At 58.6% G+C, this 9,418-nt stretch overlaps 1 protein-coding gene across 4 annotated transcripts; it reads right to left on the bottom strand.

The window, feature by feature from the left end:
• Nucleotides 1–154: 154 nt before the first annotated feature.
• On the bottom strand, nt 155–9,373 carry MBD6 (methyl-CpG binding domain protein 6). 4 transcript variants are annotated; one of them, XR_009565625.1, is made up of 14 exons: nt 7,273–7,569; nt 6,168–6,231; nt 5,853–5,989; nt 5,457–5,559; nt 5,165–5,327; nt 3,880–4,935; nt 3,044–3,705; nt 2,611–2,764; nt 2,258–2,427; nt 1,714–2,127; nt 1,555–1,622; nt 1,268–1,331; nt 629–1,122; nt 155–369 (listed from the first exon to the last, which is right to left on the bottom strand). XR_009565625.1 is itself a non-coding variant. In XM_030866511.2 (13 exons), exons 3-13 carry the CDS (start codon nt 5,963–5,965, stop codon nt 1,048–1,050), a joined length of 3,042 nt encoding a protein of 1,013 aa, XP_030722371.2. In that variant the 5' UTR covers nt 5,966–5,989; nt 6,168–6,231; nt 9,317–9,373; the 3' UTR covers nt 155–1,047. The 4 variants fall into 4 exon arrangements, 3 of the variants coding, with proteins under 3 accessions (XP_030722371.2, XP_030722372.2, XP_030722368.2); XM_030866511.2 differs by lacking the exon at nt 7,273–7,569 and adding an exon at nt 9,317–9,373 and having other exon boundaries at nt 155–1,122; XM_030866512.2 differs by having other exon boundaries at nt 155–1,122; nt 1,555–1,607.
• Nucleotides 9,374–9,418: the final 45 nt, after the last annotated feature.

The following is a 9,418-nucleotide window of genomic DNA, read 5'->3' on the forward strand; positions in this document are numbered from 1 at the left end:
CCTCTGCTGTTTCCTGGGGAAGAGGCAGCACTAGAGAGAGAGACATTCACAGTGTAATAGACAGTCTAAGCCACTCTCTACTACAAGAGAAGGATTTAAATTGTAACCTGTTCTTACAAAAGAACTAAGGAAAAAATGAGGACAGAGTCAGAGCCAGAGTTTCAAAATATTCTCATCTGTTAAATTAAGAGTGTCTCCCATAGAAAAGCAGTGGAGGCCCCAAAGGGCAAGTACAAAACAGAATTAAAACTCCCAAAGGTCTTGTCTTTACAAAAGAAAAGGCAGGAGGCAGCCCCTGGACAGCTGGTCATGCTGGCCGCTCCGGTTGGACCACGTTGCATAATCCTCAGTCGCATCATCACAACGTCTCTGAGCGTTTTGATGGGGGGAGAAGGGGCAGTGTAGTGTGTATGGGAGGAGAGACCCAGACGGCTCTCTTTGCCCCCTTACCCCCTTTTTATATCCCAGAGGAAAGTAGAGGGAAGCTGGCTACACCTTGAAATGAGGCTATGTGTTTCAAACCTGGGGACAGGGGTAAGAAGGGATCTGTGCTTTGAGCAACCTGAGCCAGAGGCAGAGGGGTGTTGTAGGGGTGAGGGGAGGGTGCATGATGCTTATTGCTTTGTACCTTTCACTGGGAAGGAGGGCAGCAGCCAACAGTAGCTCACAGGTTTGTAAACTGAGCCTGCTGGCTTCGAGAAGGGAGGCAATGAAGTCGAATTAAATATAAAAGAGTCATTTGTGCAAAAATAACTTAAACAAATAAAAGACCTGGGGAAAGGGGTGTTCCCCTTAGCCTGGTGGGGAGAGGGCCATATACCCCCCCCCAGGCCTTTTCAGTGACATGGCTTTGGGGGGGAGGGGGTGACCTCCCTACCCCCTGCAATGGCTCAGGATGGGATTGTGGGGAAGGGGTTGCATTTGTGCTCTGAGTGGGGAGTAGTGCCCCCACCCACTGTCCACAGGTGCACGTGGCTGGCAGGGGCTCCCAAGGCTCAGCACTCAGCTCTCCCCAGTCAGGGTCAGATCCAGCTCCAGGTATGGCTGCTATGGGGCCAGTTTCCTCCTCTTGTTTTTGGCAGGACGGCCAGGGCGGGCCCGGGGAGGCAGAGGGACAGCCGCCTATACAAGAGGGGAAGTTGAAAGAAGTGATCAAACAGCTAGGTATCAGGAAGTCCTTTATTTTCTCCCCACTCCCACTGACCTTCTCCTCCTGCCTCACCCCGTACACGCACTCGCACCCACCCACACAGGGACGCACACTTACGCGGGTTGTGGGGCTGGGGTCCAAGGTAACGTCTTGGCGGGAGCTGTTGCTGTTCCGGGTGGGGCTGCAATAAGGGGCACAGATGATCAGGAACACCTCCCCAAGCACCAGGTGAATTTCAGAGTTTGGGTGGGAAACTTTCTACGTTTGGATAGTAAAGGCGTAACATCCTTATTCATATTCAAGCAAGTATCTGCCTTTTTGAAAGCCAAGTCACTCTTGAGCTATTTCTATAAACCCAAGAAGATGTGGGGAAAGGCCGGTATTGTGGTGGGCCCAACACTCACTTGTATTTTCTCCTCCGGCCACGACGAGACTTTCTGACTACCCCTGGGGGCACCTGAGAAAAGACAGACTGTGTGTGTAGGAAAAGTTAGGAGAAGGCGCCTTGGCCTCAACTTTTCCTCAGAGTCTTTGTGCCCAGGCCACCATCACTCTGCATTCACCTTAAGGTCCTCAGAATGGGGCCCAGAAGGGGATGGATCCTTGGGCTCAGCACCCCCTTCAGCCAGCTCCCCATTATGCTGCCAGTGGTGGGTCCTTCTTGGGGACCGTTCCATTTGTCCATTGAAGCCACCACGTGCCCCCCACTTGAGGGCCAGTCGGCCAGGCTCCCGCCGGCTGCCAGGCTTTCGGCCCCGGCCTGGCCTGGCCTCACCATTAATGCCCCTAAGTCCCCCTCCTCCCCTCCGGCCCCGTTTCCCTGACCCCCTCCCAGTGAGCAGCTCAGGGACTGGGGGGTCGGGAGAACCGTGGGGTGGGGCTAAGGCACTGAGGGGAGGCCGGGCAGGCTCCGGTTCAAGGGCTGAGGTGGGGCTCTCAGGGGGCAGACAGGGGGCTTCTGGCTGCTCTGGAGGGATCTGCAGACAAAACAAAATCTCAGTCAGTCTCAAATGCAGTCCCTCTGCTACTGTTAACTCAAAATGTCTATACTTCCAGTTTGGGAAAAACTTCTCTCCCTAACAAACACACCCACACCCATACCCTCACCTGGAGACTCTGTAGCAGGCAGGCTAGGGGACTAGAAGCCTCTGAGAGGGGTGGAGGAGCTCCCCCCACAGGGAGGAGCTGCAGCCCCAACTGGCCAGAGAGAAGAGGGCCAGGAGGCTGCAGCAGACTGGGGAGGGTTCCAGGGCTGCTGGTCAGCGAAGACAGGTCACCTGTTGAGGAATTGTAAAGTCAAGGGTCTCCCTAGGCCAATCAGCTAGGCTGAGCAGACCCTATTATTCTTTTAGCCTTTACCCGGTGGTCAGAGACTTTCTTCCCTAATTCATCCAGCCTCTACTCTCAATTTTTCTGCTTCCTTTCTTCTCTCCCACACCAGAGTCTTCCCTCAGACTCACCCAGCAGGCTGGCACTCAGCAGAGGGCTAAGGAGTTGGGGGGGTCTCCCTGAGTTGGAGGGGGCCTTGCCCAGAGAGGAGGCCCCCGGGTCAGTAGTTGCCGTGGTGACACTGGAGGTAGGTGGTCCAGGTTGGGGGGCACTCAGGACACAGGGCTAAGGAGAAAGAATAGTTATTACATTTACATGTGTAAAGTATTCAGTAAGTTTAGAGTACTTTCATATGTACAATCCCACTGAAGCCTCACATGAAGTAGGCCATGTTTATTAAATACAGACCCAGCTGTTGCAGCCATCCTACCCCCAGCCAAGAATTAAGCCCTCCCCAAAGACCCTGAGGAAGAGCTCAGACATGAAACTGAAAGCCTTTGATTCCCGGCTCCTATCTCTGATTCTACCTCTGGTTCTGTCCCACCCACTCATCCTCATCCTCACCTGGGGGGGCGCCCCTGACGGGGGATCCAGGCTGGCAGCCAGCAGCGCAGAATTTAAAGCTATGAGGGTGGGGGGTGCTGAAAGTGGGGGGAACAGCAAGGGGGGCAGGTCTCCCAAACCTGAAAATGTCTCCCCACTCGGACCCCCGGCTCCCTCTGCAGATCCCTCTCCATCCCCAGCTGTGGGGCCCAGGGCCAACAGGGGCAGGAAGGAGGCAAGGAGGTTGCTAGGGGGTGCGGAAGGGGGTGGAAGAAGGTCTGAGGGGGGTGGTGGAAGCAGGGAAGCCACCAAAAGCGAAGGCCCTTCGGGCTCGCCTGGGGCTAGGGGAGGGCCAGGTCCCCCTGGTGGGGGTAGCAGGGGCTCCGGGGGAGGTTGTCCCCCTCCCCCAGCCAGCACGCCAAATAAACTGTGGCTGAGCAATGGAGAAGGCGGAGGTTGCCCCAGACCCAGAGGGAGAGGCAAGGTCCCTAGCATCCCCGGGAAGCCGGCTCCACTCAGTGCCAGGCCCTGCTCGGGGCTGGGGAACGGGAAAGCCTCCCCACCAGCCAGGGGAGGCAGAGGGCAGGCTGGGCCCGATCCCATCCCGAGCGCTTCGGATGGGCTTTGAAGCACAGGGCTAGGGACTAGGGGGGCTTTGGAGGCAGCTGGTGGGGCAGGGGCACCTGCAAAGAAAAAGAGAGGTTCAGCTCAAGGGAGGTCCTTCCTCCCAGCGTCCGAAGAATCCAACCTCCCTGCCCCCAACCCAGAAAACCACCACAGAGCTCTCTCAATTCCCCGTAAATGCCTTGGCTGTCTCTCCACCCGAAGGGAGGAAGGGCTCCATCACACTCACATACCTGGCACACTGCTGAGGCTGCCACTGGTGGTCCCAGGCAGGGAGGGCGGGATGGGGTGCCTGGGCTGGGGAGGGCTCCCTGAGGAGAGGGTTGGGGGAGGAGGAAGGTGTGCGTCTGACCCCAAAAGGTTAAAGCTTCCATCAGAGTGGGGAGGGCCAGGGGTGGGGAGTCCCAGCAGGGACAGCACAGAAGGGAGAATCGGTTGGGAGGGCTCAGGGAGAGGAAAAGGCTGTGGGGCGGGAGCGGGGGCCCGAGGGCGGCTCCGTCTAGGGGCTTGAGGACCTCCCCCTTCTAGCAATCGCAGTACAGTTGGGGGGCGGCGGGGACGACGCTGAGAGGGGCGGGGTGATGATGAGGAGTGGGAAGCTGAGGGCGCCTGGGCACGGGGCCTTCGGCCCTGTAAAGTGCTGGGAGGGGGGAGAGGGGGGTGCTGTGCCTTGGCCGCTGCAGAGAGTAGGCTGCTAGCAAGGAAGGGGGGTGCCCCGGGCCCCTCCACCGTGGGGGCCCCTCCTAGGGGCCCCAGGACCAGGGGCAGGTGCATAGTGGCTGAAGACACTGGTGGCTGAGTGGCAGGACCAGGGGGGCCAGGGGGACCAGGGAGATTATTGCTTGGGGGCAGGGGAGGGGGTGTTAAGGCATCACTACAGTGGAAGAGAGGAGGGTCAGAAGGTGGTGAGGAGGAGGCATGGGGAGCTGGAGGAGAGCCCAAGTCAGGGGGCACCAGGCTGGATCGGAGAGCAGCTCCCCAGCTATATGAGGGGGCATTGAGGCTGATAGCAGGTGGAGGAGGTGGAGCTGGAGAGGGGGCATTGCCCCTTGGCAGGAAACAAGGGCTGCTGCTGCCTCCAGAGGGGACTGGGTCGGGAAGCCTTGGCTGTGGGAAGAGCCCCCCAGGGCCCGCTAGAGGGGGGAAAGCCTGTGGAACTGAAGGTGGTTCTGGGGGAAGGGAGCCAGGAGCCCCATTAAGCGGAGTTGTAGGAGGAACTCGACAGGGAGGGCGGGCAGAGGGAGGCCCTGGGGACACAGTGTGGAACATTTGGGGGCTCGCTCCCTCTCCTGCAATAAATGAGAAACAAAGGATCAACTTGTGGCTCCCCTTCCAAGAACTTTCTTTTGTCTTCTCCATCCCTTCTCCCATAAATTCCCAGCTTCCCTGTACCCTCCTCTCACCAAGCAGCTCCCCACTCCACCCTTCTCCTTGCTTCCCTCTCACAAAGCTCTTCCCACCATCCCTCTTCCAGGCCCTTAAGTTTTCCTCAGTCTCTGTAAAGTGGAAAAGATTCACCAGGAGAAGAGTGTGAGCAGGTGGTCTCCATGCTGCGGTACAGAGTTGCCATGGCAACGGCTTTCCGCCGGTGGTTGCACAGCTTGGTCATGTCCTCCTCTGATGCTGGCCCCACCCCAGCCCCACCCGGGGTCACCGGGGCCAAAGGGTCAAAGTTGAAAACCTGCAAGGTGGAAGCATGGACAGGGACCCTGAGGGAACAGAATCTGTGAGAAGAGCTACCACAGTCAGCGATTTGCATTAAGTCTCTCGGCTCATCCCTATACTCTCTGGCTCCCCTCACCACTCTGACCTTGGGGACATTGAGTGGACACTCCAGACCGCACTTGCAGGTCCCATCGCTGAGGAGGTAGCTCCGGGTTTGCTCCAAGGAAGACAGCTCTGTGCCACTTGGGCTGGGAGAGGACAGGGTCAGAGAGTATGGGATTAGTTGACACTGAATTGGGAGAGACTCTTAAAGAACAGTTCATTAGTCAAAGACCTTCCTAGGAAGGGCAGAGTAAGGAAGAGACAGAGAGAAGAAATGCAAAGGGCCAGAGACAAAGAGAGCAAAAAGGCTGAGGAAGGAGGAGGAACAGAGAAGAGGAACAGGGCACCAGCAATCTGGGCTTTGAGAGGAGGGATGGGAGAAAACTCAGGCAATTGAAGGGCCTGGGGATAGAAACTGGGGAATTTTGGGGAGTCATACCTGATATAGAGCACAGCACCCTCTCGAACACAGCGCTGCCAGCCGATGGGGACAGATGTGGCCACAGGGCCCCCAGCTCTGTCTGCTCCACTGCTCTCATTGCCCCCATTCATTGTGTGTAATCAGCTCCCACGTGCCTGATAACACAGACATCCATGTGGCATTAGGAGGATTAAACTGGGCTGGGTACCTGAGGGAGCACTTAAGAAAAGCAAAGGTGTGGGGAGACTCAAGAGGACTCGGAGGCAAGGGGAAACCCTCGGAGAGCTGGGAGAGAGAATGAGGGGGAACCCTCTGCCATCCCACCATGGCTACCTGAACATCTCTGCAAACATTGTGGGGTCCAGTCTAAAGCCGGGGCCGCCGGCTTAGCCCACACCTGCAACACAGGAGAGAGGAGGGACCGTCAGGAATCTGCCCAAGCTAGGAAAGTACCACAGCCCAGGAAACTCTCAAGGGAAAGATCCTTAATAATATGAGGTAAGTACCCATAAAGATCTCAGGGATCTGCTGGCTGAGTCCACAACCATCCTTTCCATGTCCAGTCCCTAGGGACCAGAGGGTCAAAGCCTCAGCTTCCAGGGACCAAGGAATCACAGCCCAATCCCTAGGCATATAAAGGGTAAGGCCCCTTTGTCCCACCAAGGAGAGAAACCTTCAGCCAAGAGTGTGGGCTAATTCCTATAATACCAGGCCACTAGGAAGTTTCCCAGAGAGTCTGGCCCCTGCTGTTCCCTCCCCCTCAGGAAGATCATATAAAAAGTAGATTGCCCCACAGGTCACCAGGCAATTGCCCAACTGCCCGCTGGGGTGGTACCAGCATAACTCCCCCCATGCCTGGCTCCACTAGACAATCACTGATCTAGTTCATTTGGGTCTTCTCCCACGATTCTCAGAAACTCCCAATTTTCCCCCAAGCCTAAGGCAAGGGGATTCAGCACCTCCTGTCCCACTGGCTTCAAATTACCTCCAAGAAGAATTCTCCTCTGATGTACATGGGGACGCCCCCCAAACCTGCAAGTATCCTCTCCAACCTTACCATCGCTCCCACCCCACACTGGCGGCTTCTAAACTTTCCCTCTCATAACAAGGCGCCTGTCACCCAGCCTGCTTCCCTCGGCTTGGGGAGGAGGGGAAGGCGCACGAAGTAGGAAGGAACTTGGGGAGAGGGCGGGCGGAGGGTGGGCGAAGCACTGAGGGGAAGGAGGTGAAGAAGGCAAAAGTCAAGCAGTGAGAGGGAAAAACGGTGGGGGCAGGTGAGGGCGGGGGAATGGGGATGGGGCCAGGGAAAGGGGCCGAGAGGACGCGGAGGGGGCAGAGGGTAGGGACGGGAGGGGAGGGGAGAGGAGGGGAGGGGAGGGGAGGGGAAGGGAGGGGGAGGGGGAGGGGCGGGGTGGGGGGGGCCGGGCCCTGCACTCACCGCGGCCCATGGTTCGGCCGGCCCCGCCCTGCGCAGTCGCGGCCCAGAGGGTGAGTGGGAGGGAGTGGGAGGAGGGTCGGTGGAGCCCGAGCCTCCGGTACGGCCCCGGCCGGTCCTAGCAGGAAGCGCCGCTGCCGCCGCCGCGGATCACCGAGCGGCCTCCCGCGCATGCGCCATGGGGGCCAGGGGCAGCCCTGGGGATTCCGTTCCCAGAAGGCACCGCGCAGGCTGCTACCGCCGCCGCCGTCGCTGCCGCCGCCACCGCCGCAGCCGCCGCTGCCGCCGCCGCTGCCCGGACGGGAGAGGGGCGGGGCCGGGCCCCCGCCCAGCGGACAAGGACGAGCCAACTGGAGGGGCCGCAGTGCGCATGCGGGAGCGCGCCTACCCCTCCCCCACAACCCCCCTTTAATCCCCAAGAGAACAAACACCCCACGCGGGCCCCACCCCCCCGCGCCCCCCCCCCCGGCCTCAGCGGAAGGATCCGAGCCTCTTCCCAGGCCACTGGTGGCCAATCCCAGCCTTCCCCCGGGAGGGGCCCCTTCCGAAGCCACAATCTGTTGGGGTAGCCAGGAATGCCAGGTCCGGGAGGAACCGGCCCCAAAAGATGAAAGTCGCGACTTGCCCTGCCCCGCCCCCAAAGGCTTCCCGGGTAGTGTGCTGGGACTTGACCCGCCTCCCCAGGTCAACAAGTCACAACACGACCCCGGCCTGTCAAGTCACATGACCTCTGCCTGTCACTGACAACCTGGTCATGTCTTCGGGCCAGGAGAGACCATCTGCTCCAACCCACCCCCACCCCCATTTACAGAAGGAGAAATGGAGCTCTGGAGCAATGGTGCAGGCCTGGCCAAAGACCTGTCACCGTCACACCACCGCCTGAAGCTGCCACCCAGCCACAACCAGCCTTGTTGACAGTTTCTACTTAGGACAAACTCCGGCTGCCCCCATGAGGGTATGACAGGATATGTAACAGGCCACCATATGGCCTCTGTTTTCTCCCTAATGGCACTAGAAAAATACTTTGCATTTTCCACGGTGCTTTTCACTTTTGTTCAAGCTGCCTCCAAGTTCATAATTCTCTCATTTTACTTCCATAACTCGTTATCTTTTATTTACTAACAAGAACGGTGAAGCACGGGGAGATTAGGTGGCAGGCAGGCCTGGGATCCCTGGGCAAGTGAGGGACCGCTGAGGCTAGAATCTGGGCTCCTGACAACCTAGTCCAAGGCAGTCGTGCGCTCACGTGCACGCAGTGTTCCAGGCAACACAGCCCTACTGTAGCCCAAACACCTAGAAAGCAGGAGGCCTATGCCCCGCTCCTCACAGCAGGGAGTCAAAGGACTTGCAGGTCTGGTACACTGAAAAGGGCGGGCCTGATCTTTGGTGAAGGGCACCAGAGCACCACGGGGGAAGGTGATAAGGGAAAGAGTGGGAATCGGGGCCACCCGGCAAAGAACATGAATTCTGGCATGCCAAGGGCTCATCAAAAACTTTATAAAGAGTTTAAGGGTGCTCTTCAGCGAGGAGGAGCTGAAAATGACTACCAAGGGGATTCAAGTTACTTGGCCTCTTCTGAGGGAGCCAGGGAGCTAAAAGAGAGGACCCCTTTAGGAAGACTCAAGAAGATGCAAACAACCCTGGTGGTTGGATGCAAATTTTCAAAGGACGGAGGTTTAAAAGACCTTGTGTCCATTGCTGGGAGGGGATGAGGGGCAAAGAAAATGGGAGTCTCTTGTGGAGGAGGTAAAACTGGGGCTCAAGTCAGGTGGGCAGAACAAGAGCTCTTGAGGGAGACTAGCCGCAGTAAGGCTTCACACCGCAGCCTAGGGGCAACCACGGTTGAGCGCTGTTGGGGCCGTTGGGTGCCGCGAGCTGGCGCCCCGCCCTCTTTCCTCTCCCCCACCCCCCCCCCGCACCTCCCACCACCCTTGTAGTGCCCTGCGCGTGCGCGCGCAGACACCGGTTGCCAAACATTGCATCATCCCCGCCCCCCTTTCCTCCCCTCCCCCGCCAGCTCTCCCCTCCGCGCGCGCGCATGACTCACCTCCTCCGCGAAGCCTCGTGACCCAAAGCCACTTCCGGGTCCAACACTAAGTCGACCCCCAAGCGGGAGGGAGCGATGGGGGCGGTGCCTTGGGGCTCCTGA

Source organism: Globicephala melas, chromosome 10 (genome assembly GCF_963455315.2).
Source record: "Globicephala melas chromosome 10, mGloMel1.2, whole genome shotgun sequence".
Taxonomy (NCBI): Eukaryota; Metazoa; Chordata; class Mammalia; order Artiodactyla; family Delphinidae; genus Globicephala; species Globicephala melas.